Below are 26,298 nucleotides of genomic sequence, written 5' to 3' on the forward strand. Positions count from 1 at the left end.
ACAATGATGCTTTCAGAATGAGCTTTATAACAAGAAGTGACCAGGGGGGAAACGTTGGTTTGTGCAATGCTATCGTGAAACAACTTGGGGGCGGGGGGGGAGGATGTGCTGATGTACACGTCTGCCGACAACCGAGTTGCCTTCACCACGCGAAGTTGGCATTGAACTTGAGTCACAAGACGGGATTACTTCAACCTCATTTGCTTTGATTCCGCTTTCTCTTTTACGAAACGCGCAGATGACGGCTGCGTCGGTTCGCGCTTTACGGCCGATTTATGAATTATCCCCACCCCCCCTCCCCCCCCAAAAAAACAAAATCCCCTAAAATGTTTGGGTCCCTTTTTTTTGATGAAGTGAGGCACGCCGAAGGATTCTCGAGTTTACAGATGGCAACGATTTCGCCAAATGATTTCCCCCTCCGCCACAGTACGTCCCCCCCTCCACCTCTCCATAGCGCTCCTCCTATCGAGGCGTGTCTCCTCTACACAAGTCCACGGTGCACGTGTGGCACCACCAGTCGGGTCCCCAGACCTTGCACCACTCGCTGCAAGCCACCGTTGTGACGCACACCTCCCTTCGCTGGCGTTGCCCGCGTGCAAGATTATTTTTGTTGACGGCGAAGACAGCGGTAGTCGGTGGCCTTGGCGCGACATGCCTCTGGTTGACACCATCCGCCTGTGGGCGGAGGGCGTGGAGGCAGCCGACAGAAAGGACTTTCGCGTTGCGTTCGCCAAGTTCGAGGAGATCATGGAGCCGAGTTCCAAGATTTACTTCAACATTGGCTGCATCAGCATGACGCTGGACAGACTCGGGGACGCCGTGAGAGTGAGTTCGCCCATCCCCGGCGAGCACCCGCGATGTTTACTTGTGCCGGAGGAGAAGTTGACACGCGTTTTCGCGATTAATTCAGCGCAGATTAAATTCATGGGCGCCAAGCAGAAGTCGGCTGTGTGGGAACTTCCACATTCTCCATTTTATTTTTTGTCATTGCTACGGACGGTTTAATTTGACGGACTTTTTTTACGCTGCACTTCTCCCTGACTTCTTTGACGGCGATGACACTTGTATCGTTGAGAAATTAGCTCAAATGTACGCAGCGCCCTGTGGTGTTGTGTTAATGAAAGAGTGCGCACGCGCGCTTGTCACTCTTTGCGTAAGTGGTCGAGGCAGTTAAAAATGCGCACACGGAGCGCTGCAAAACTGTCGCATGATTTGCCTCCCCACGAATTGCCGTGTCTATCGCCAAAGCGTGGCTGCAATGCTCGGGCCCAATGTTAAAACGACGGCTCCGCATTTTGTGCGAGCGGCGGTCGGCTTTCGGTGTCAAAGTGTCAAAGTGACTCGGGTGCACACACCCCCCCCCCCCCCCCCGGCGGTGTGCGGTGCTTTTTTTTGTTTGGACCTTCCTTCCGCAGGCCTTTGACCGAACCATCGCCAAGGACGAGCATCTGGCCGTGGCTTTTTTCCAGAGAGGAGCGGCCTTCCTACGTAACCAACTGTGCGTCCGCAGCCACGCAAAAGCCACGCACGCAGCTCACGGTTCAGGCGGCACGCGGGGCTTCCAGCACGGTTGGCAGTGGAACGACGTCGAAGGGCTTTAACGCCGGGCGCGGCTTGCCTGCTGTGATCGAGGCACCGGGAAAAAACGCGCGCCCGTTCTTGTTCGATCTCGGAAGCCGAGCAGCGGTTTAGAACCTGTGAGCTCACTGCCTGGATTGGGTGACCACCATGCAAAAAAATAACAACAGGTTATTGTTGGAGGTCGGTGGGGCTTTGCGGTTGGGCAGCAAAAATGGCACTGCGGCTAAATCCATTGTTGTACTGTATTTCTATGCTCCCGACCTCCACCAGTCCACGTTGACTGGCGTGGTGAAGTATGGTTAAATAAAATAGCGATGAGGCACTAGGCATCGAGAGGCCCTCGTCCTTGGTTCAGGGCTGTATATGTATTGGTAATTGTTTTATTCCAATGGAGAGTTTTATTTTAATGAATAAATACAATTCCATTAAATGCCAATATAACTGCTCTTCCCATAGGCTTATGAAGGCCTCCCCAACAACGCACCCAGCACCTACACACGAGCAGATAAAATCCACTCCATCTCTGTACTCGATATACTCTTGGCCGTTTTCCAATCTGTAACTGTCACTAACTGGTTATTAAAAGGTTCATTATCAGGATGAAATATGTCTACAGTTTAGTTTAGAACTTGTGCAAACTTTCTACTGGAATGTGATAGGCTGCAACGATTAATCAATGAGACAGGATATTCCTTTGCAATGAATAGTGTAAAGAGTGTGTTTTGTTGGGACCATTACTACAGTTGGGAGATTAAACAAATTTCGATTTAAAGCTTTCGTGACTGCAAGGATTCATATTCTTGGTTCTTTCGGTAAAGTCACGTAGTAGGGAAATAATAAAATAATACAAATAAAACATAATAAAAAATAAAATTCTCACGACGTTTCGGCCGCAACACAAGTAGCCTTCCTCAGGAGCAGAGCGCCTTGACAAAGGAGTTTACATATCAACAAAAGACTTTAGCATTGAAGTAGCTATGTTAATGTGAGAGATTACAAGGATATTAAAGTCAGAAATTAGCATGTAACTGGGAGATTAGCATGATGTTAATGTGAGGAATTAGCATGTAACTGGTCACGGAAGTAGCTATGTTAAAGTCAAAGTTTACATAATAATGGAGGGGGAGTCCATTTGGAGGACGTCACCTGCTCATGATTATTAATGAGGGGCTGTTCGATGTGGAGTGACGTCACCTGCTCATGAATATTAATAAGGGGGGCTGTTCGATGTGGAGTAACGTCACTTGCTCATGATTATTAGTGAGGGGGGAGTACTCCATATTGAGTGACGTCACCCGCTCATGATTATTAATGAGGAGGGGTGGGGTGTGTCCATTTGGAGGACATCACCTGCTCATGAATATTAATAAGGGGGGCTGGTCGATGTGGAGTGACGTCACGAGGGTTAAGGACAGACATTCCTGGGTGATTATACATGGCTCTGGTAGTAATTTACTTTCATTGTCTTTGAAACTGATTGGCCTACACCAGACAGCTTTCTTTATCAGAGTGCAGCGCCGCATTAAATACGCAATACGATTTGAAGCATGTTATATTTTCAAAATGGAAATATGGTTTTGGGGGGGGGGCAGAGCTTTGTGACGTCATATTTGAGGGGGGGGGTCTGACTTTTTGTAACGCCGTGTGACGAGGGCCCCTGATCACGTGGAAATTTAGAGCAGCGAAATGCGCAAGTTGATTTTAAACGTGGAAGCGAAAATCGGAGGACCCAGATAGAAATAAATCCACGCGATCACGGGGCAGAACATGCAAACCCCCGCAAATAAACAGGCGTCAGGGCCGGTATCGAACCCACGGCTTCCTGTATACCGGGCGATGTAATTAACGACCCGCCACCGTGGCGTGCTGCAAGAGTATCAACGAAACAACTGACATTCTAAAGAGTGGCACTTTCGTGCAAGGCCGGGCCGAGTGGGGTTCAGGGATCGGGGCAGTGGGCGCTGATTACCGGTGGTGTCTGGCCGTGTCGCCAGGTATGAGGAGGCACTGCGGGATTTCCAGGAGGCGCACAAGAGGCTCAGAGGCAACACGACCATCGACTACGAGCAGCTTGGGCTGGCCTACAAGCTGCACTTGTGTGTCGTGAGTGCCCATGCAGATACCAACGCTGCCGATTTTATTCTACCGTTGCACAGGTGGACAATTGTATTTGTATATTTTTGTATTCGCTGACGACGCGTCGCTAGAGGGGCCCAGCCGCCGCCGGGCTGCAAAGAGGGGACGGCGGTGGGGGGGGGGGGGAATTTTAGAGGGAGATTCGGTTTTCCATCTCCTGGGGTGAAATCAAAACTGAGAAAATTCGTGGGAAGAAGATGACGTCAATATACTGGAAGAGGGGAGAACTGCATGCGAATGCAGTGTCTGGAGTGGTGTATTATTGTGCTCCAACAAGAACCAGGACTCTTCAGGCCGTTTTCATAGCCACGGCTGGTCTCTGGCTCTTAGCACTCAGGGCTCAGCTCAGGCTTGAGTCGCTCAAGTTGCTTCCAAAGACACACGAGTGGCTCAGCCTTGGCTGGGCTCAGGCTCCGCTCATGGAAATGCTGAGCGTGGCTGGGACCGTGCCCAGAGCTGGCTCACTTGAGCCTGACTAAACAAAATACGGGCCCTGACGTCCCAGGGAAGACTTATGTAGATTTTTTTTTTCTCCCAGGACAATGTCCTCAACGAGAGGGCGATCCTGGGAAAACCAGTACTGTACAGGGTGGGCAACATTCAATTCCTTGCACCACAGCCCATGCCATCCATGCCACACCACGCGTTATCATCACGATCTTCGTCATCATTTTTGGCGAGCCATCGAACAAAGACGGTCACCGCATCGCGCGTTTTCGGATGCGCTTCTGCGGTCCTATGAAACGATCTTCCTTCCGATATTGTGGGGGTGTCTTTGGGTCTGCCGTGTGAGTTTTTTTTTTTAATCAGGGGCCGACAACTAAAAATAACAAGAAGTAGACATTCTTTTTCGAATTCGGTACAAAACTCAAGAATTCAAGAGCCACCATGCAATGTGAGACGGTGGTCCTGATATAATAAGTAACGTCACGAAGCAGTCCTTAAAGAGCCACAATGCAATGTGAATACACAATGCGTGCCTTACGTCACGAAGAAGTTCATTAAGAGCCACAATGCAATGTGAATACACAATGCGTGCCTTACGTCACGAAGAAGTTCATTAAGAGCCACAATGCAATGTGAATACACAATGCGTGCCTTACGTCACAAAGCAGTTCATTAAGAGTCGCATGCTGCCGACGCCCCTGGTTTAAATTTTGCAAAGCGATGCAAATCAAGGTCGATGCAATGTGTAAGATAAGATGAGTGCTTTTTGTTGGGGGTGGGGTTTAAGACAGCCATGAAATTCCACTCCGTCCATCAGCGTTGCCAGCTTTCTCATTCAATCAAGGACAAAAGCAGAACATCGATTGACAAAAAAAAACGAATTTCCGTCGAAAATCTGAGGCGCTTTTGTTTTACTTGCGCAAGGGGTCAAACAATCATTGCTTTCCTACTGACTGGAAATTTAGTAGGATGCCAACTTCGTGTGTGTCCCAGACGTTGTGTAGCACCATGGATTTTTAGGTCAGTTTTTAAAATATTTGAATTTAATTCTGACCCAATAATTGATTAATTTATATACACCAAAACTATGCACCCTCTCTATCGACTGCCCTCTATCATTACATCTATTCAGCTACCTATCTTCAGTTCCCATAGGGGAATAATATTCAAATTAACCTCAAATCTAACCTGAACAATTCTCATTTTTTGTTTGCTTTTAATATGACGATGATGTGGTTGGTGAGATCGCGAAGTGGTCCGCGGGTACGAAATGTTTTATGCAAGCAGCGGATGGTAAAGTGGAATTCTCCACAACAAAGATTGTGTGTTCCGTGTCTGCAATGCAATTTTGAGGGTTGCGGTTATTACTCACATTCCGGGCCGCGTGGGGAAAAAAAATCAAAGGCCTCCTTGTCTCACCGGGGCTTGCTGGCGGAACGCCACCCAATGCTGAGCAGTTCCTCCGTGTGGACCGGCCTCATATCGTGTATGTGGCGAGATGTTAACTACCTCGCGTGATGTCCAGGAGATCATGGGTTCGATTTCGACCCTGACACCTGTACGTTTAGAGTTTGCATGTTCTCCCTGTGGTCGCGTGGATTTTCCTCACGGGCCCTCCGGTTTTTAACATGACTTTTAGAATCAAACATACGTTTGGAGTATTTGGCTGCTATAAATTGGCACTTCGTTGGGCTATCATTTGTGGCGCAGGTCGCTTCTGAAAAAAAGCGGTATAGTTCAGTGGGTTTTACAAGGTAAAATAAAATATTTAGTTTAATGTGTAGGGCTGGACGGTTGACAATAGTGGAGTAGAAGTAAAGCAGCAGGGTGGCTGCCCAAGATCGAGCTTACAGAAACGTAACGATCAATACACCTGCATTTTTAATGGGGCATTCAGAATTGATATCGCGTACTACACAATACCATTGCAAATTGCATTTTTTTGTACCTTATCTTACTGGAGAGTGGGGTTAGTGGTGACACGGTGAGCCTGGTGACCCGAGTTCGATGCCCGGCCACAGCTAACATCGTTGGCGAGTGATATTCCGAACCTGCCCTGAACCCCCTGAACGTCACCAAGCTGCACTCATCAATGTGGTGAAGTATGGTCAAAACAGCCTCGACGGCTGACACAGCACGGGAAGGCCTTCATCCAGAAATGGATTGACAAATGGTTCGACATTTATAAAGTAATATTTTTTTTACCGTGCAACACGCGGTTAATGTAATGATATAACCCACCACATATGTCAACAACACCAACCCTGTAAGGAAAAAAATATGTCGTATTTGACTTTCTAAGCAGTGGCCCTTCTTTCATTCAGCATTTTATTGCGTGTTTCCGGCAGTGTTATTGGTGAATGTGTTTGAGTTTGTATTATTTGTGATTGTACACCGCAGAAAATGCAGCAGCAGCTTCACCTTCTGCGTTTTGTTCAATACAACGGATGGGTGGTTGGGTACAGTGTGACAATATATCGTGCAGTTTCATAATTGCATTCATTTCCTGTATCTCATTTGCATAACCAACCTCGCTAAAATGCAATTAAAAAAATCCGTAAAAAAACACAAACTCCAAATGGGATTATTTTAAGAAAACTTATTTAATGCATAAATTACTCTGCTTCATTACCACAATGCATTTGATTAAAAAAAATCCCACACCCAGTGCTTAGAAGATACATTTCTCCAGTTTTAAGTTTCTATTAAATTGTGATTTGTTCCACGGATGATCCTGTTAAGCCAGTTTCCCCGGCTATGTCACACAGGAGAGCCGTGGCGTGTGAGCGCAGCATCAGCGACGCAACAAAAACTTAAACATTGCAGAGAACAAACACGGAGTCCTAAAGCCTGCCCATGCCACAGTGTTTGGATTTTAATACAACTTTTCGTATTAGGGTTGCCACTTGGTTTCTGTTATCTATTTCCTGTCTACTTGAATCTAAAACTCAGTTAAATGTTTTTTTCGACTTTTACAAATATTGGGTAATTTTAAAAAAATCAACGCAATATGCTTGGTTTAACCACCAATCTGAAATCAGCATTTCGTCAACCTTCAAGGTTAATATGTACCCCATGGACATTTCCATAAACATTGCCCTTTTCTTTTGAACTAAAAATCAGCATAATGATGATAATAGTAATAATAATTTACAGCCCTTTGTCAATCCTGTTGGATGGAGGCCTCCCCATGCCATGTCAGTCATGAGGGTTAGTTGACCATATTTCACCACACTGGTCAGCATTGGAGGGTAAAGGGACTGCAGTGATTCGGACCAGTTCAGATACCACTCGTTACCGATGTTAGCCATTGCCGGCAATTGAACTCTGGTTACTAAATAACAGGCATTATTATTATGCAATACGTAAACTTACATGCATCATAAATCTTGACTTAAAGCTTTCGTGACTGCAGGAGTTCATATTCTTGGGTCTTTCGGTACATGACTTTACCGAAAGACCCAAGAATATTTACATGGATCATGATGATCAGCAGCCGTTATCAGTCCACTGCTGGATGAAGGCGTCTCCAAGCCGTCACCATCTATTCTAGATTTGAAGCTTTCGTGACTGCAAGGATCCATACTCTTTGGTTCTATTCGGTAAAGTCACGTAGGTAAAACAACAAAAATCACGACGTTTCGGCCACAACACAAGCGGCCTTCATCAGGTGAAGGGACCAGGCTGTCTCGAGGACAGCGCTCGAGACAGTCTGGTCCCTTCACCTGATGAAGGCCGCTTGTGTTGTGGCCAAAACGTCGTGATTTTTGTTGTTTTACCTACTGAACTTTACGGTCACCATCTCTCACGATCCTGGCCTTGCAGCGATGTCTGGCACCTGCAGACAAGCCGATGTCTTCGCTCCATCCCCACAGTGGGGGGAGTGCGAGCGAATGTGCAATGATTTCCGACGTTGTTCACCGTCCAGGTGCTACACAATGTGTCACTGGCCCATGCCTCTCTCGGCCAGTGGGTCAAGGCACAGGAAATGGCGCAGAAAGCGAAGGAGGCCGAGTTGCAGCCGCATCAGACCTACGTGGATCGAGCCTTGGAGGCAGTAAAGGTGACCTCGCGCTAAATGCATCTCGGGAGATTTATTTACATTTTAAATTGCATTAAGCTTGGCTCTGGAAATTCAATCACGTGAAATTTCTCTTTCTTCCAAATACAGAATAAGGGTCACTTGAGTGTGCACACTTTGATCGTTATATTGATTGTTCTTAAAATATTTTTTAATGTACAATACAAATCCTTCGTATTTTTCGTGGCATACAGTTACGCCAGTTTAGAGTGCCATTTAAAAGTCTGAGTGGTTGCCATGTCACGTTCTATTGATTGTACAAATAATTGGCCCGTTCGAAGTATTTGTTGCAAACGATCACCTCTCAAGAGTCGTGGAATTTGAGCAGTTTCTGCGTTACGCGAATCTGCCATATTGTGTTTCTGTCCAATATGTGGCCTATGAGTCGGTGTTACACACACGCACACTCCTCGTGTAGCTCCCTGCTAATGCCTTCATGGAATTTCCACCCCCCCCCCCCCCGTGTGTTCTTACAGAGGCAGGAGGTGTGGGAGGTGTGCGCCGTGCCCTGTGGAGTCATGTTCCGCCCCCAAAAGCAGCAGGTGGAGCAGCTGGGCAAGAAGGACTACCTGGGCAAAGCCACGGTGAGACCCCCCAGTCAGCCTTCAATCAGTGGCTTCCCACTGATTGAACGTTAACACTCGTATCCTTCTGCCCTTGTTCCTGTAATAACGAACAAGGTATATGCCAATATTATGAAAGTGATCATAGTTTTGTGGTCTTTTGTTATTTCCTCGTTGCATTTGCAGGTGGTGGCCTCACTGTCTATGAACGAAGACCTCCCGGAGATCACCTCCCAGCAGCCCCAGGTACCTTCAATCCCCTACGAGCCAACAAACTCCACGGACGCAGCCACTTGACTGAGGCATAGTGTGCATGTGTGTGGACATAATTAAATCAATGTGCACGAGGCTAATAGGCCTCTCTCTCCCCGTGTCTTACACAAAATGTCCGTGGCCGGACCCTTTTTGTCCATCTGCTGCAGGATGAGGGCCTTGCTACGCTGTGCAGGCCTTTGGTGATGCTCGACCATACTTCACCACCCTGCTCAGTGCGACTTAGTGAAGGCAGGCAGCATAGATACAGCCGCAGTGTAACACGCACGCTTGCACGTTTCAGAGAGTCTCGTCCCAAAAGCCATTGCTGCCAATCATGCGTGGCCCACACCACTTTTTGTAGTCCTGCTGCAAAAGGCCCAATGAATTGTTTAAAAACTCCTCTACATAATTCATATTTGACCGAAAAAAATATTCCACTTCCATACGGCAAATTTCTGTTGGTAGGCGTAATCCTTTATACGTGTCGTGTACAATAATACTTAGTCACAATGTGTCGCTGTTTGCCAATCCACTGCTGGATGAAGGATCCCCTATGCCATGTCAGGCAAGTGGGTTTGATGACCATGCTTGACTATGCTTCACCACGCTGGTCAGTGTGGGTTGCCACTGACGGTAGCACTATGCTTAGGAATCTTAAAATGTAATTCGCCAGGTTCGTAGTGCAGTGCAGTAGCAAATCGCACCACCGTATCACCCAAACAATGCACAATGCAATGATCTTTGAAAACAGATGTTTTAATTTTGTATACACAGGTGACAGTTTTCAGTTGCTCTTTCATAACATCTTTTTGCAGAAAAAATAAAAGGACATTGTGTATAATTTGGCAGTCGTGCCTGTGTCATTTCACAGCATGTCTGGGTTCATGAAGAATTCAGCATCGCTTGGCAGGAAATCACTCATTCCCCTGCCGGAATGTGTGTGTCTCAAATGTGTGTGTCTCCAATGTGTGTGCTTCTCCAATGTGTGTGTGACTCCAATGTGTGTGCGACTCCAATGTGTGTGTCTCAAATGTGTGTCTCCAATGTGTGTCTCCAATGTGTGTGTCTCCAATGTGTGTCTCCAATGTGTGTCTTCAATGTGTGTGTCTCAAATGTGTGTGTCTCCAATGTGTGTGCGTCTCAAATGTGTCTCCAATGTGTGTCTCAAATGTGTGTGCGTCTCAAAATGTGTGTGTCTCTAATGTCTCCAATGTGTGCGCGTCTCCAATAAAAAAATATTCCTCGGCAGGACAGAGCATTTCATGCAGCGTCTACGTTTAAAGAAAAATAGACCAAAAATTGTTTGTGATGTCTAGTTTATCACATGTTGCCTTGTTTACGCTTGCAAAAAAATGAATTGCAATGCCATAACATTATATCCCACCACTGCATATAGCAATAAACATCTTGGTAATGGGTACTAGGTGAAAGTGTTGTCATTGCCTGTTCACAATAATTGCCCAATTTATCAAAACGAATGCCTTAAGCTGTTACCAGCATTGCCTACATGTGTACGCGAGCAATGCTTACCGTGGGGTGAGCAAGAAAATATATATTTAACAAACAAACAAAAATTACAACGGGCAATGAATCTAGCAAGCGGGAGGAGCGCCGGAAAAATTTTAGCGATTTTTTTCAAAACGACGCTGGCACGCTGCCAGTAGCAATCAATAATCGTTGCGTGTTCTCTGATGGGGATACCTGTGCTGTGGCAGAGATGGGAGGGATGGGCAGCCTCTGCCGTTACTGAAAGCGCATCACGCCGCGCATGCCACTCGCATGCAAATGCTCGGCCGCTCTCTCCCCGCCCGCTGCTGCAATGTCGCCCGCTTTCTCTCAGGGCTCAACCGGCGCTGGGTCACTCACTGGGCTGCTGGTGGTGGTGGTAGTAGGTGCAGTAATAATAATAATAACCTCTGTTTTATACAGCGCCTTTCATATTGAAGTATCTCAAAGCGCTGTACATATAAGCAAATACAGCTGGTGCTCACAAGTGTAGATACAATCGAAGCGAAAGCCGATAATAACACTGTCAATGACTCCTCTCGAAATTCCAATAAAACGAAGAACTATAATAAAAAGCGAATAATTATCGTCGCAGAGTTACCTAATCAGACTTTTTTTATCCTAAGTTACGTAGGTAAAAAAATAAAACAACAAAAATCACGACGTGACTTTACCGAATAGAACCAAAGAGTATGGATCCTTGCAGTCACGAAAGCTTCAAATCTAGAAGAGACTCAGAATCCCGAAAGGACCCGATGACGGGGGATTCCACAAATCGTGGAGAACAATGAGCCACACACACCCCTTCATCCCGCACGCCCTCCAAAGAGCCCCCCCACCACCACCACTGGAGCATCCCCCTAGGCCACCACCGACATCGCTCTCTCCCTGCACGACGATCCGCGCTCCGATGATTATTGCGCGCCACGCGAGCGCCGTCTGGCTCTCAATGGGAATGGGTTTTTTTTCAATTCCTCTCTTTGTAGCCCCCCGCCTGACTCTGTGTCCGCGATGCAACGCGCGCGAGCGCGCGTGCGCTCCATGTGCGCATGCACACGACTTGCAAGGGGTGTGGTTCGAAACACACACACACACAACGCAACAACAAAAAATACATCAGGGCGGCAAGTCCCGAGTTGAAAGTACCCCAACCAAAGAGCGAAGTTGTGATGAATTCCTTGAAGGTATATTATTACCCCCCGTCGTTGGATGATTTTTTTTGTGTGTGGATTTATAAAAGGTAACAAAAAAATGTGCGCGTCGGAGGAATTCGCTCCTGCATTGCAAATTCGCGTTTGTTGCCGATGTAATCGCGTTTTGTGAATTTTCGTGGTGCCTTTGTAACTCTCACCTGCATAATTCATGCAGCCCTTTGCGCCGACATTCAGGTTAGAAAGTAGGCTCTCCTGTTATTAATTGGTTTCTGTCCATCGTAACCGATGTTGTGTGCCGTGTCTTTTGAGAGTACAGTAGCAGCACTGCTGTGGCTGTCCTCGCCACTGTTTCCTTGTGAGTGAGGAGGCTGCTGCTGCTGCGTGCTGTCGGTGGCGGCTGTAAGAGGCGGCCTGTCACTGGGTGTTGTCTCAACGTTTCCGTGGCTGTTGTTGTTGTTGTGGTGGTGGTTGCAGGGCGGGAAAAAAAGAAATCTGAAAATTCCTGCACCACCTGCCAAGGAGCCTCCACCCAGACCCCACGCGTCCGGTACTTTCATGTGATGTTAACATTATATATATATTTTTTTTACCCTGCCAGGGGACAAACATGCCGCAAAATTAGATTCTAAACATAATCTCATGACTGACTGTGTCGGCAGACCTACACCTATCTTTTCTTCAAGTACCTTTTGGTCTCAAAACACTGGATTTTGTTGTGCGTGTGACAATAACAAACAAACATTCTCATGGTTTACAAAGCGGGGGGGGGGGTGTTAATAAACAAGGCATAGGACGCTTTCTGCGCAGTAAAAAGAGACTTTAACTTGGGATAGAAAGGGCGCAAACAATTTCTTAGGAACTTTAGCGTCAACTTCGATAAACCCCCCAAGAATGATCAAAGTGCTTCCTCAATCAAATGAGCATTGTCCCGAGCCAGATGTATACATTCCACATTTCTATGGTGGGGGAAAGTATTTCCATAGTCTTTGAGACCCATAGTTTATCGGGGTCCTATAGAATATTTTTGCCTCAACTCCAGTCCTCACGACCCCTCACAGTGGAGCTTTCCATGATTACCAACCATCGGGTGCGTGCAGTGTGCAGCGGCTTTTAACCTATGCGGTATTTCCACAATCACAGAAAAGCAAACGGTTGGTGGACGGTGATGAATGAAGCTGAGAAACGCCGCTGTGGAACAGTAGCCTTGACTTCTAGTTCTAGTCCCAACACTTTAACCGTTGTCATCTTAAATTAGTGAGCTGGAAAGGTGGTGTGGCGATAGGGATAGATGACATCGTGGGGGCAGGGGGGGGACCACAGAGGACAGGGGGCAAAGAGAGTGTGGGGATCTTAGGAATTGAGGGCCATGTTGGGTCTCTGTTCTGGTCTTGGGAAAGAGGGATGGAGGGAAGGGGCGGAACTGCCTTTGATGCAGGCCTTGCCTCGGGCCCTTGAGGACAGACCGTGAAGGCCATGCATGGGTAGGGGTGCACCTGTGATATATAAACACACACACACACACGCGTGCGAAGCCAATATTTTCCCTTTGTCATTGATAGCATTGTTGCTCGTGGCTTTTCTGTGGAAAACATTCTCAAGGATACGCTCCAGATTCTGTTGTGAGGAAGGAAGAGGGTTTGGTGATTGCAAGGTGGACAAAATAAAAGAGGCGCCTGCATATATATACCGTACTATATATATTTAATTGATCCGGAATATCTTTAGCACATATTTTCCCATGAAATACAGTTCATGCAGCTGCATTTAATCAGTCGGTTTCTGTCCTGAGATCTTCGCTGTTTTTTTTGACAGAGGAAAGCAGTGGGGGGAACAAAAGTTCAATGCCGTTGATAATTTCCCCAGATAAATTGTCACCTGGGATTCTGCTTGCTTAACACAGTACATGGAATAAATAGATTGTCCAGCTTTTAATACCATTGTATCATATATCACATATGTAATATCCACAGGTTAGGATGAACATAAAGCAGCAAAGATTTAAAATACATAATGATAACAACCATTAATTTATCTGGGAAAGCCTCACGAAGCCACACCACATTTGGTTTTCAGCAGGGTCCTGCCCTTGGATGTTTGGCATGTGGGAGGGAAACTGCCGGCGAACTTGCACGTAAAAGCTCCGCACAGATAGATTCAAGAATCCATCGCTCTGCTGCCATCTCATGGTGACCTCGCAGCCCGAGTCTGACAACACAAAAACAATAATGTTAAATATTGTTTTGCACTTTGGATAAATTTCAGCTCTGAGAATTAAAAATATTGGCTTTACAATCGTGTGGCAAATGATTCCCTCTATAACGGAGAGGTGGGAAAGCGTTGTCTCTTAAGTGTAGCTTAGAGATCACTTGAAGAGATTTCATGAGCAGTTGTGTAATATCTCTATCCGTGGACTGTTCTATAACACGTTGTAAAACACCTTCCCAAGCAAGAGTTGCAAATGGGATTCGTTATCTCACGACACGACGCCCGTAGCACAATCAGAATACATTTGGGGCACAGTACAAAATAAATAAAACATAAAATAGCAACCTGCAGATGTTAATGCGCGTGTGGGCCTCTTGGGACGGACGATGTTCCAGATCTGTGTTATATTCTGCGGTGGCTTTGTGTGTGTTGCACGTGCCTGAGAGGGTTAATTTGTGAAGAACCATCCTTTGATTTTGCCAGCCACCCATTAATTTCATGGCTGTTGTTGCCGCTGCTGCTGCTGGTGGTTTTTTTTCTCTCCCAACATTAAGAGGAGGGACAACGCCAGAAGATGGTTTCCAATCCACCTGCTCGGGCTCCACCTGTGCCTCTATTCCCCAGTCAGGTGCGTGACTCTCAGAACTATTTCAACTTACAAGGCACTTGCGATGAGAGTGGGGGTTCTTCAGTCCAGTATAGCGATTCGATGGGCTCAGCTACTCCACTACTCCTGACGCAATTATCTGGCTCGAAATTATAGTTGTTACTCTGCAATAATATTAATTTAGATTTGTAAGGTGCATGTCATCCGTAGATCCTCCGATTAGCACGATCAGCTACGTACGGTGCGAAAGAAGTTCAACATACAAATGAAAGCAGGAAATAAACAGAATGAGGGTAAACGGTTTAGAACTAGGGGGTAAACACCAATTTAAAGATGTGCGTTTTCAAGGCAGACGTAAATACAATTCACGAGAATAATCTAACAATTCTGATTGTCTTCTTAGCAAAGACAAAGCATTCCAAAGCTTGGGAGCTGCACATAATCCAAATAATGGTGTATCATGGAATTGGACTGAATTCCAGCTGTGATCATTTTAATATATTGGTTTAGCTGCTATTCTTCATAGACCAATCTCATAGCAGGGCTTGTGTGTGCAAGTGGCACCGCCTGTTGTGTAGGGATAATTCGTCCACTTAGAAGGGTTTTTCAGACAAGGTTTTGTGAAAATCTCTCAGTGCAGCCATTCTCATGCACACACACATACACGGGGCCACGTAGTTCAGTGAGATTTCCGAATGGATTATTTGTGTCTTGACGTGGAATGCCGACAGAGCACTGGGAATAAAATTGTAAAAAGGCCAAAAAAACGTACCTCAAATAAGGAATCTGCATGGTAAACTGCGTAGGGCATTATATTGATGTTCTATTTCCATACTTCATAGGACGATTCTTCAATGTCCATATAGATTGTTTAAAAAAAGCTAAACAGGCATGTTTTGGGGCAGAGTATACTGTATGACCGAAAGATGGAACCAATTAATTAGAAAAAATATATTTTCTAAACACCAGCTCTCTCTGGTCACAATTAGAGTTGCCACCTGTTCTGGTCTCTCCAGGACTGTCCACTTTTTGAGATCGCTGTTCTGGGAAATAAAATAAAGTCTTCCTGGAACATTAAAAGTCCCAGCTTTTGTCAGTTGCATAATAATACCCTCCTCGGGACAATCCATTTACGTGCTGTGAAAATTGGGGTTTGATTTTTGGCAGCGAGGACTGCTTCGATCTCACCCCGAGTTGTGGATAATATTTGGAAGCAGTGACCGCTTTGATTTACTCACGACGTGTGCCCGATACATATGGAAGGACCCTCGTTCAGAGGTGTCCCTGCAGATGCCAATCACCGTGGAGCTGCACTTCACCCAAACGGTCACCATGAGAGCTAGGCCTGGCATGAGCTACGCGGACTTCCTGGCATTAATCAGCGAAAAGGTCAAGCAGCCGGAAGAGAGGCTCCAGCTCAGGTAATTACATAAACAGCCCCCCCCCCCCATTTCGTAACACACAAATGAGCAGCATTTTGCTTTTGGCAACAATCGTAGATATTTTTTTTTTAAACCGCTGCCCCATGCGTTCAAGATTAAATGCGAGACAAAAGTCAGCAGAGAAATTCACTTGGCCGATACTTATAAAAGCCGTTAAGTTTGCCCTCCCCCAAAATATATAGCAATAATTTACAGCCGCTTATCAAGCCATAGCAGGAATGAAGGCCGTCCTTCCCACACTATTCAGCCATGGGTGTTTGTTTAGCACGTAGGCTTTCGCGACCGATATCATCCATAATAGAGCTTTTTTTTGGGTTAGATCGCATAAATATATAAATGTGTTGTTAAAACCCGCCACCACCTGACACAGCCAACTAGTAAGGGTTGTCATCTCAACAGAACGTGCCAATTCGTCACTAGTACAGCACACCGGTGTGTTGGAGAGCCAAGCCGCAACATTTACAATCTGAGTGCGACGTTTCACCAGTTATTAGAATTAGTTTCATCGGGCGACAGCCAGATTTGTGGAGAAGTCCACCTGTTTCGTCCGTTATAGCGAGGCGTAAATGTGGTGACCACGCTTCTGCGCTCTTGTGCAACGTGGTGGGGAGGATCTAACCAAAAAAAAACTATTGTCATAGGAGTTTGTTTGGCCATAGTTAACCACGCTGGTCAACGTGGCTTGTGAATCGTGGGGCAAAGTACCAGTTTGGTTATCACGAACCACTGATGTTGGTCGTGACCAGGAATCATACTCAGAACACCACCCTTCCAAATAGGACCTTTTGGCTAAGATCGAGCGTAGTGTCTGTTCGTACCAGACATTGTGATGCCTTACATTGAATTAATATTTGCCAGAGTGAGATTGAATGGGGGCTCAATCCCGTCCTCTCCGCGCGCCCACTCGGTACTTTGAATACAAATATCAAACGAAAATGAATTCGTGGAAACACTTTCAATTTAGTTTCTCTCAACTGTGATAGAGCACTGGACTGTGGCCTCTGCATGGCCTCGGTGTGTTTTTTCCTGTTTCTCTCCCTGGGCAGCATAGCGGAGCAGTCCAGAGCATTTGCTAGTAATTAATCTAACAACAGCCCAGTTTGCAACAACAAAATAGCATAATCATCAAAATGCAAATCATAACCGTAATGCAGAGGCAAGCACTGGTTACGTGCATCTGAAGGGCGAGCGGAATGCACGTGGCGCGTGTGTCACGTTGCGTCAGAACATTCAGGGAGAGTTGTTCTCCCGAGGGGGAAAAAAAGACATGACCATTTTAGTCGAGTGACCTGCTTGCATGGAGAATATGGAGGGGAGCAAGTACTACATATGTCAACTGCTATTCCAGAAGAAGGCCAGTTGGTCGAAACATTGAGACCATTGTTTGCTTTCATGAGCAATTTTTATTTAATTTAGTTGTGGTATGTTGCTGAAACAGCATGTGTTGGTACTCTTTGGTTTTTTCGGTAAAGTCACGTGGGTAAAAATTTAAAATAAGTTAAATCACGACGTTTCGGGCGCAACACAAGCGTCCTTCTTCAGGTATGCTTTCGCTACGTTGTTCCCACCTGAAGAAGGACGCTTGTGTTGCACCCGAAACGTCGTGATTTAACTTATTTTAATTTTTTTACCTACGTGACTTTACCGAAAAAAATCAAAGAGTATGAATCCTTGCAGTCACGAAAACTTCAAATCTAGCATATGTTGGGTCACATTGATATTAAAAAAATACTTTAATTTACATAGCTTTAGCATACAACTGCTTGGATGAAGGCCTCCCCATGCCGTGTCGGTCATGGGGGGTTGTTTGACCATACTTCCCCACTTCGATCAGTGCCGGGTGGTGAAGGAGGAGCCTAGGATCGGTGCAGATATCACTCGCCACTCACGTTGGGCATGGCCATATTTCACCATATCGGTCAGTGGCCGCAAATGGAACTCAGATGACCGGATTCAGAGCACAGTGCACTCACGACTCTACCATAGCTTCTGCTGCACTTATTTCTACTTACATACAAAACTATCTTTCATTTCCTTCATATAAGAGTCGTTTGCGGTGGAGCAGTAGAATAGTTGTTGTGATGCGCTATGAACCTGGTGACCATATTTTGTATTCCTTGCCACGGCTAACATAAGCATCAAGTGATATCATAACCAGTCTTTCCCTCTTCCCCCCACACCCGAACCCACTTTCATCTACCCGCACTGACTGGCATGGTGAAGTATGCTCAAAATGTGGCTGTACAGCACCAGTGTTCCTACAGCACGGCATAAAGTCACGCGTCTACCTCCCGCGGTACACCCACTCCCCCTCTCGCAGCTACAGGATGGAGGGGAGCGGTGATTCCATTCCCATGACTGGAGACGTTCAGATGCAGAGGCTGTGGGACAGAGCCCGCAACGGGAAGCTCACTCTGTGCTGTCAGCAGCTGCGGGTGAGCCCAGCGCACAGCGCAACTACACAGCACCTGCCGCGCACTCCAATTACATAAAACCTGGCTGCCACATTCCTGGAAGGCTCAACGGGGACACATAGTTAAGTTGGCGGCCCATCCCTCTGCCAAGCCTTGTCCAGTTTTACATCGCGATGCCCACTCAGCCACGAGCCCCGTTTACTCCCCTGCCAACCGCCACACACTTCTCAGGCAATGTCTCCCTTTGCCCGTATCATGAGTCGAGCGTGAAGCCTGAACAATGTTCACCGGGACAAAACGCCGATTTTCACAAAAGCTTTGGAGGGATACCGGGACAGCCATCTGCAACCACCAGGACTGCCCTGCCCCTGGCCAGACCGTGACATTTGATCGCCTCAGCTTATCTTTTTTGATAGCTTTGATATTTCCACGTTGATAGAAGAGGGAGCATAAATAAACAAATAACTAGATCCCAGAGCCCTGCAACCGTGATGTGAGACTGTGGTGCTGTCGCTGTGCCCTGATTGTTGTGGAGCCGGGGGAGGCCGCTGCGGACGAACGCGTGCTGAGGCGAGTCGTGGCGCTCTGCGATTACGACGCCAAGGAGCCCGGGGACCTCGGTTTCCGAGAGGGCGACATCATTCGCGTCATCTCGGAAGGTGACCTGACAACCCTGTTTTCCTATCCCTTAACCCAATCCCACAAGGTGCGGGGATACGTATAACAGGATCGGGTAAAAATGTATAAACGTGTGCGCATGCGCAGCCCTCTTTGTCAATCCACTGCTGGGTGAGGGTCTGCCAACGCTGGTGTGGGTTGTTTGACAATACTTCATCGTGCTGGTCAGTGTGAGATGGTGAAAGAGGAGAGTATGGATGTTGTTCCACTGCCGCCTGATGCTCACAGCGTAGTGGCTTATGACAACCTGGCGTGCACGGAGGTCACCCATCTAGGCACTATCCAGGCCGATAATCCTGCTGAGCTTCCGAGATCCGAGCTGGCCGGATGCATTCCCGGCAATTGATTTGGCCACTTGCACTTGAGTGTTTTGAAACAAATATTTAGGTTATTAATTTGGAGTGGGCTGGAGCAGTTCCAGCGAACTGACATTGAGTCCCGGTCACGGCTAACGTCTGTGGCGAGTGATATCCAAACTGGTTCTGGGCACCACTCGTACCGACTAGCCTGATGATGTGTGGCCAAGCAAGCCCCCACGATTGACATTGCGTCGAGAGGCTCTCATACATCTGTTGATTGACAGAGGATTTTCCCCCCCAAAAAACACGTCATTTAATTTGGAGTCAATATTTTTTACATTTAATTCCTCATTTCCGTTCATAAAATAATAGTAAATAAATAGAAAAAAATGGTAGTCACACATAATAGACAGGGGTGGAACGATATCTTAACCGGTCCTTCTCACTGTAAATTAATGAATTATCACAATTCAGGTCATGATTTGATTCACGAATGAATCCCTTTAGCATTTGCGGTGAATGATGGCGCCTCTAGCAGCTGCTGGGGTTATGTGACCCATCAGATACTACGCGCGAATTGACACACAATGGTCTCTATAGCACACTATTCGATCCAAATACTGTGAGTTTCGGAGTCGATCATAATCAGCGGAACGTTTCATCATCCCACCCCAAGTCACATGCGCGCACACACAGACTGAAATGTTGTATGGCTACATCAAAATGAATGTGTCAAGAATGAGATTAGATGCAGAAGGCATGGTGCGCAAAATCAATGTTTTAAGGTCGCATTTGGAACAAGACAGTGAATTTCATGCATAAAATGGCAGTTGTAGGGCGTTGGCAGGGCAACATTTATAAAAATGCCCCGTAGCTCGGCACAAATGAGGCACGTGTGCGACACGACACATGTTCTCGCTGTTGAAGAAAATATATATATACTGTAGTATGTTTGAAAGTACATTTTTCGTGTCGCGTTACCGGTCATGCCACTTAACGTCGTGCCCCATTCGCGCGTGTGTGTCTTTGTTCACGCAGTCAACGCTAATTGGTTGGAGGGACGTTGCCGTGGGAACGTAGGGATCTTCCCAACAAGCTTCGTGAGGCGTCTGCGTGGCGGTGAGCCAAGAGGTGAAACCATGCAAGACGAGGAACCGCAGCTCAGCGTCGTTTGAGAAGCTTCTACGAGCAGTGGCGTTAAAGCCGGACGTTCGAGCCTGCTGACGACGTGGGGGCGCGCGTGGGGACATAGCGACGACTTGCAGGGAAATTTGTTTTAAATTATTTCCTCAAAATGCCAGCACGACAAGCAGTGCATTTGGACATTTTACAGGGCTGCGGACCAGGGTATTGTGATTTGCCGCTGTGCGAATTGTCATTCGATAACATATCTCGCGGTAACACTGTGGTGCCACTTTCTTAGCGGATGTTTGAGATATTTGCATCGTGTCCAATGGAGAGAGAGAGAGAGGAAAAAAAACACTTTTAACTTGCGTAGGTGTTTTGCGGCTGTGGTGCACGACTTTCCGGTGTGTCGTCGGGTGCTCGTGCAGCGCTCGCGCGCGTGTGTGTCGGCGCCACGTCCGACGTTTCGCGCCATGGCGCTGGGAGCTTCCTTTTTTTATCTCACGAAGGTTGCTGTAGAAGCTACCCAGCACGTGGGGCGAAACGTCTAACATCGCGCCCAAGCAACAACAACATCACACCGGAGAACACGTAGTTTACTTTCTCAGAGAGTTAGGTTGATTTATTGAGGAAAAGTTAATACAGTGTGCACATAAGACATGTTGGTTTATGTCTGAAAATAAAATGTCATGACTTAAAGCTTTCGTGACTGCAGGAATTCATATTCTTTGGGTCTTTCGGTAAAGTCGCGTAGATAGGTTCAAAGAAAAGACGACCGCTTGTGTTGCGATCGAAACGTCGTAGATTTTTGTTATTTTCTTTGAACCTATCTACGTGACTTTAACGAAAGACCCAAAGAATATCAAATGTCATGTCGTGACCGCTCATGTTGACTGTATTTAATTGGTTCGATGTTTGTATGCAAATTTTAATTCGGCTATGAAATATCAACATACATCTAATGGAAGTGCTCAAAACTAACACTGTGCCATTTGAGTTAACTACCGAATTGTGTTTTAACATATCTACCATGTTCATAAATGTATACCACTGCAACTATATCAACTGAGCTTATGAAAGACATAAGAGTTGTTATTAGCATCTGTAACCCGATGAGCAATTCAGACATTCAATGACTATATGCAATGAAATGCATTATATTATGGACGTCTATCAGCTTTAAAATGTAACCAAGTGTAATATCAGTGAATATATATGTTTGTTTATGCTGAAGCAGCAACGCCTTCAATCATCAATATGCACATGCATTGAGAATTTAGGTATCTTTTTTGGTTACATTTGTTTAAAATGTAATGATTAAATGTAATGCAAAGAAATCTCTGTACATTTTCTTCATTCATTATGCATGACATTGCAGGGTTTGCCACGTAAATTGTGCTATACCCTTTGATTCATACCCATCGTGCCAACCATCTCAGGAATTACGAGGCAGCTGCTGAATACGATATGCAGTGTACAGCACGGGGGCATTAACAATTTAAACTCTAATGGTCGTGGATGGTACTCGCAGGAGCAATAAATAGAGGCACTGTATAGCTTCATAAGCCCTCTGGCCCAATACCTCCTCATCTGAACTAAAAATCCCATTATCACATGGGATCATATGCTTGGACTTTATCCATATGCTTCATTCTGTGTTTCCTCCCTCATCACTTCCACTCTGCTCATATTGAGAATCATAACACTTACACACACATACCTATATAAACACACACACTTACATTATCTATAGACTTACAAACTCCCAGGATCGCGTACACTTACATGATCCATAGACTGACATACATATCCATTGGCTAATATACACGTAACATTTTGAAATCCAAAAGTCCCGCTATATGCATGGGGTCGGCTATTCAAAATATCTCTCTCCATGCACTTTATATTCCGTCCCTCTACTCCAGTCTCATCCCCTTTCCTCGTTACTCGTTCCACAGGATCCTCCCCCCACCTCACCCCCCTCCGTCTCCCCTCTCTGCTTCTTCTGCCCTGCACCGCACCGGTGGCATCTCCACGGCTATTTCAATCGCATCTGGTTTCTTTCTTTCTCGACACATTCTTAAATCATTTAAGCTTCCATTACATCCTCGATAATTTCTGTACCGGGCGGCTCAATGTCCAGTCCAGCACCAGAGAAGATATGAAATGCTCGGTGCGTATTGCAGACATTACCGTTTCCCCCCTCTCTGATTCCATGGCAGATGGCGGAGTCTGCATTACCCCTCCATAAAGCTCCTCCCAAACATCGTTATCGTCCCAGTCCTTGAGTTGCGCTGCCACGAATTAATATTTAAAAAGTAATGCGGGGTGCCCGTTTTTTTTACGTGCATCGCGAACTCAGCGCATTGCCTGCCCTTACCCAAATGTACGAGAATGCGGAGTGCAATGTACGACTGGTCTTTAATAAGTAAAATGCATAAAAAAAAAAACAGATTCGGTGCGCCGCGCCTTGAACCCAGCAACCCTGCCACGGCTGGCACTGGGCAGGGCAAGCGATCTCAAGTGAGCCCCCCCCCCCTTCACCAAACTGGCACAAGATTAGCGTGGTCCAACAACCCCCCACGACCGACATGGCATATGGGATGGCTGGAATATACTGTCGTTTATTCTGTTGTTGTAACACATTGATTGTGAAAGCTACGAATCGAAGCATAATTAAATTACCATTGCTTCTGAAAATGGGTTAAATTACAGTCTGCAATGTTAGATGTTCTCTTCATTCTATACATGTATAACTGGTATGGTTTGATGATGGGTATTAGTAGCTAAAGAATGACATCCAATTTAATTAATTAAATGTTTATAAAGAACAATCTAGTCCCAGCCCAGCCTCCAGATGGGTAAATCCCTTTTTTTAAAAAAAAAATGTGACTTCAATAATTAATGAAATTGCATTGTCTGAGTGAACTGAAGCCTTGTGAGACTTTGCCGTCCATCACCTGGGCGCTTTTGACCTCGCCAAGTTCATGAAATGACAGATAACATCACTGGCACATCACAACTCATGGCAGTTTTCGTCACAAGCACATCACAGAACAGGGCCGGCACGAGGCGGGTGCTGGGGTGGGCCCTGCACCACCAAATATTCATTTGGCCACTCACCTAAGTTCACTCTCCTTGGTAATCAATCACTGTTTTGGTTGCCCCCAAAATAACAGCTCACCTGCTCCCCCATCCAAGAGGAGTTGGAGCCAAGCCTGTCACAAGGTACCTCCGATTAGCACGCTAGGCTACGTACGGTGAGAAAGAAGTTCAACATACATCCATACATCACAGACAAATGGCAGCTTCATTACAGACACATCACTTGCACATTACAGACACATCACTTGTACATCACAGACACATCACTTGTACATCACAGACAGATCACATGTACATAATTGGCAGGCCAATGGCGTTTCTCCCGCTACTCTTAGGGTCTTCAGTAGCTTGCTTCGGTCTGGCTGTGGGAGCCCTTGGTACTCCCACTGAATTGTGAGGATCGTGAACATGGCCCACTGTGGCTTGGGCAACTTACAGCGACCGACAGTTTCTAAACATAGCGTATTTCATTGTTTTGTTAAGCTCATTATAAGTTGAATTGTATTCATATGCTACGATGGCAATTAACTTCTACAAGATTTGCAAATTGCATTTTGTGGTCACATTTATATTGCACCAAACTTTACCTGTAATTTTTTCATTGGTTGTTACAATGACTCTGGCACCAGCAATTCTAAGAAGGTTATTACCTTTTTCCATTTGTATTCATGCCTTTATCTTCCCAATATAATTATTATATATTTTAACATTTCGCTGTGAATATAAGAATATGTAAATATGAAGCATAACAAAGGTCACGATTGGCATTGTCACTGCTGGTATCACGATGGAGTCACTGTTGAAAGTGTCACTCTTCAGCGTCGCTGTGAATGTCGCAGGGATGTATGTGGAATTATTCACTGGTAATTGTCAGGAATGCACATATCTGGGGGAAACGATAACGTGCATTAATACCCATGGTAACGGGAACACGAAAGGGTGTTTCATATGGTGGTAATGGCGATAATTGACTGAATGGGTTATGATTTACGACACATTAAGCACTCAGATGGAGCACCAACTGTACCAAATGCCTGCATTCTTCATTCAAGCGTAATTCTGAGGAATGCTTTCTTAAATTCGCATCAGCCGTTTAAGTCATTATCGTTCAACCATAGCGTGTATTCGGAAATAGTTTTCCACAGCGACACAATTTCGAAATTGGCAAGAATAAAAGCTCGCGCCTTTGCCGTGCACCCAGAATGCGCCAATTCCTGTCCGATTTTGGAAGCTAAACAACATAGAGCCTGGATAATGCTTGGTGACCACCATGCACACACCGGTTGTCAGAGAGCTATGGGGCATTAGAGGGCTCCCCACGTAAATCCTCCCTTCCTTCACCAACCGCACTAAACGGCGTGGTGAAGTATGGTCAAATAACACCAATGACTCATTTGCCTTGAGAATGACCTGATCCGCCCCTACTGGACATCCGTGGAAAAGATCTTCATAGCTCATCGGATTTATCGAGGATATATATTAAAAATTCTGATTCGGATCCAGCATATTGGATTTGCAAAGGACTCTACATGTGCACATTAAAGCTTTCAATGTGTTACAACAACCACAGGCATCGCAACTGAAGGCTAAACAAATACTGTTGACATGACTTCCTTAAAGAGAGGGCACACTCGCACAGAGGAATGGGATATGGTGCATATGTGTAGTTGTAGTAGTTCCTGTCTTTCGAGAGGGATTTTGCGCTCGTAAATTAAAGTGTGCCTGGCATAAATGTTGATCCGCCTGCCAATAGCGTAATTCAAATTTGCAGACAAATGAAGAGTGCATTCGTCAAAACATGGGCAGAATAGCTCACAAGGTTTAATTATATGTTTTTTTTCTTGACTAATTATGCAGGCAAATTGAATATTCAGCATGCATTTGCATGTGGCTAGGGAGTGCTACAGTGACAGCTTGCCTGGGCTGGGTGTTTCGGATTGGTTGGCAGAGATGGTGGAACACACTCAGGGGGTAGAGCTGGCTGTAAATCACGGGAATCAAACTCGGAATGAGTGCGCGAGGGGCCCATCTCTGGACCTTGTTTTGAGCTCCAGGACATCGTAATCAGTGATAGTGATCATTTCATGTTCGTATTTGATTTCGCATAAAAATTGGAATTCGTATTGTTTCTACGATATGTTCTAATTATTTGACTCAGTCTCCCTTGAAATAGCAATTTCCAATCACAGTGGACTCCATCACCATCGTCAGCCATTATCAATCCACTGCTGGATGCATGCCTCCGCAAGTCCTCGTGGTTTTGCGATGTAGCAATACATCTAGCACTTGAACACGAGTAGATTCTACCGCTCCATCTCCATGACCGACGTCTTCATGGGGGGGACTTCTGTGAAAAATTGCTTCATAGCTCATGGGATTTTTACAAGAAATTTAAAGATTCTGATTCTGAAGCTGACCCTAATTTGGCTGCCATACCAACGTTAATCTTGACCACAGGCCATCATCATCCTCATCATCCCTTCAAGAGACGTGTCCTGCCCGGTGCCTACCTCTCTTAAAACTCTCTCTCCTCAATCACTTGCAACTCTGCAAGTGATTGAACCCAGGACAGGTTTAAAACAAAAAAAACACACACACATCGAGACCCAACTGTGGCAGCTCGTGATCAGCCCCACCCTTCTCAACCAACACACACACACACGCTCACACGTCCTCTTGGCACTTCTGTCTCTGCAGCGA

General features: G+C 46.0%; 1 protein-coding gene across 2 annotated transcripts; it reads left to right on the plus strand.

Annotated features, from left to right (window-relative positions):
- The first annotated feature begins 477 nt into the window (after positions 1-477).
- NCF2 (neutrophil cytosolic factor 2) lies at positions 478-21,830 on the plus strand. Of its 2 annotated transcripts, none has more exons than XM_076068780.1 (12): positions 478-825; positions 1,416-1,498; positions 3,576-3,684; positions 8,135-8,227; positions 8,722-8,829; positions 8,995-9,054; positions 12,198-12,270; positions 14,483-14,556; positions 15,799-15,956; positions 18,298-18,412; positions 18,927-19,050; positions 20,407-21,830. In XM_076068780.1, exons 1-12 carry the CDS (start codon positions 652-654, stop codon positions 20,541-20,543), a joined length of 1,308 nt encoding a protein of 435 aa, XP_075924895.1. In that variant the 5' UTR covers positions 478-651; the 3' UTR covers positions 20,544-21,830. The 2 variants fall into 2 exon arrangements, with proteins under 2 accessions (XP_075924895.1, XP_032814703.1); XM_032958812.2 differs by having other exon boundaries at positions 479-825; positions 8,093-8,227.
- The last annotated feature ends 4,468 nt before the right edge of the window (positions 21,831-26,298 follow it).

Source organism: Petromyzon marinus, chromosome 22 (assembly GCF_048934315.1).
Source record: "Petromyzon marinus isolate PM22_M1 ecotype Great Lakes invasive population chromosome 22, UKy_Petmar_22M1.pri1.0, whole genome shotgun sequence".
Lineage (NCBI taxonomy): Eukaryota > Metazoa > Chordata > Hyperoartia > Petromyzontiformes > Petromyzontidae > Petromyzon > Petromyzon marinus.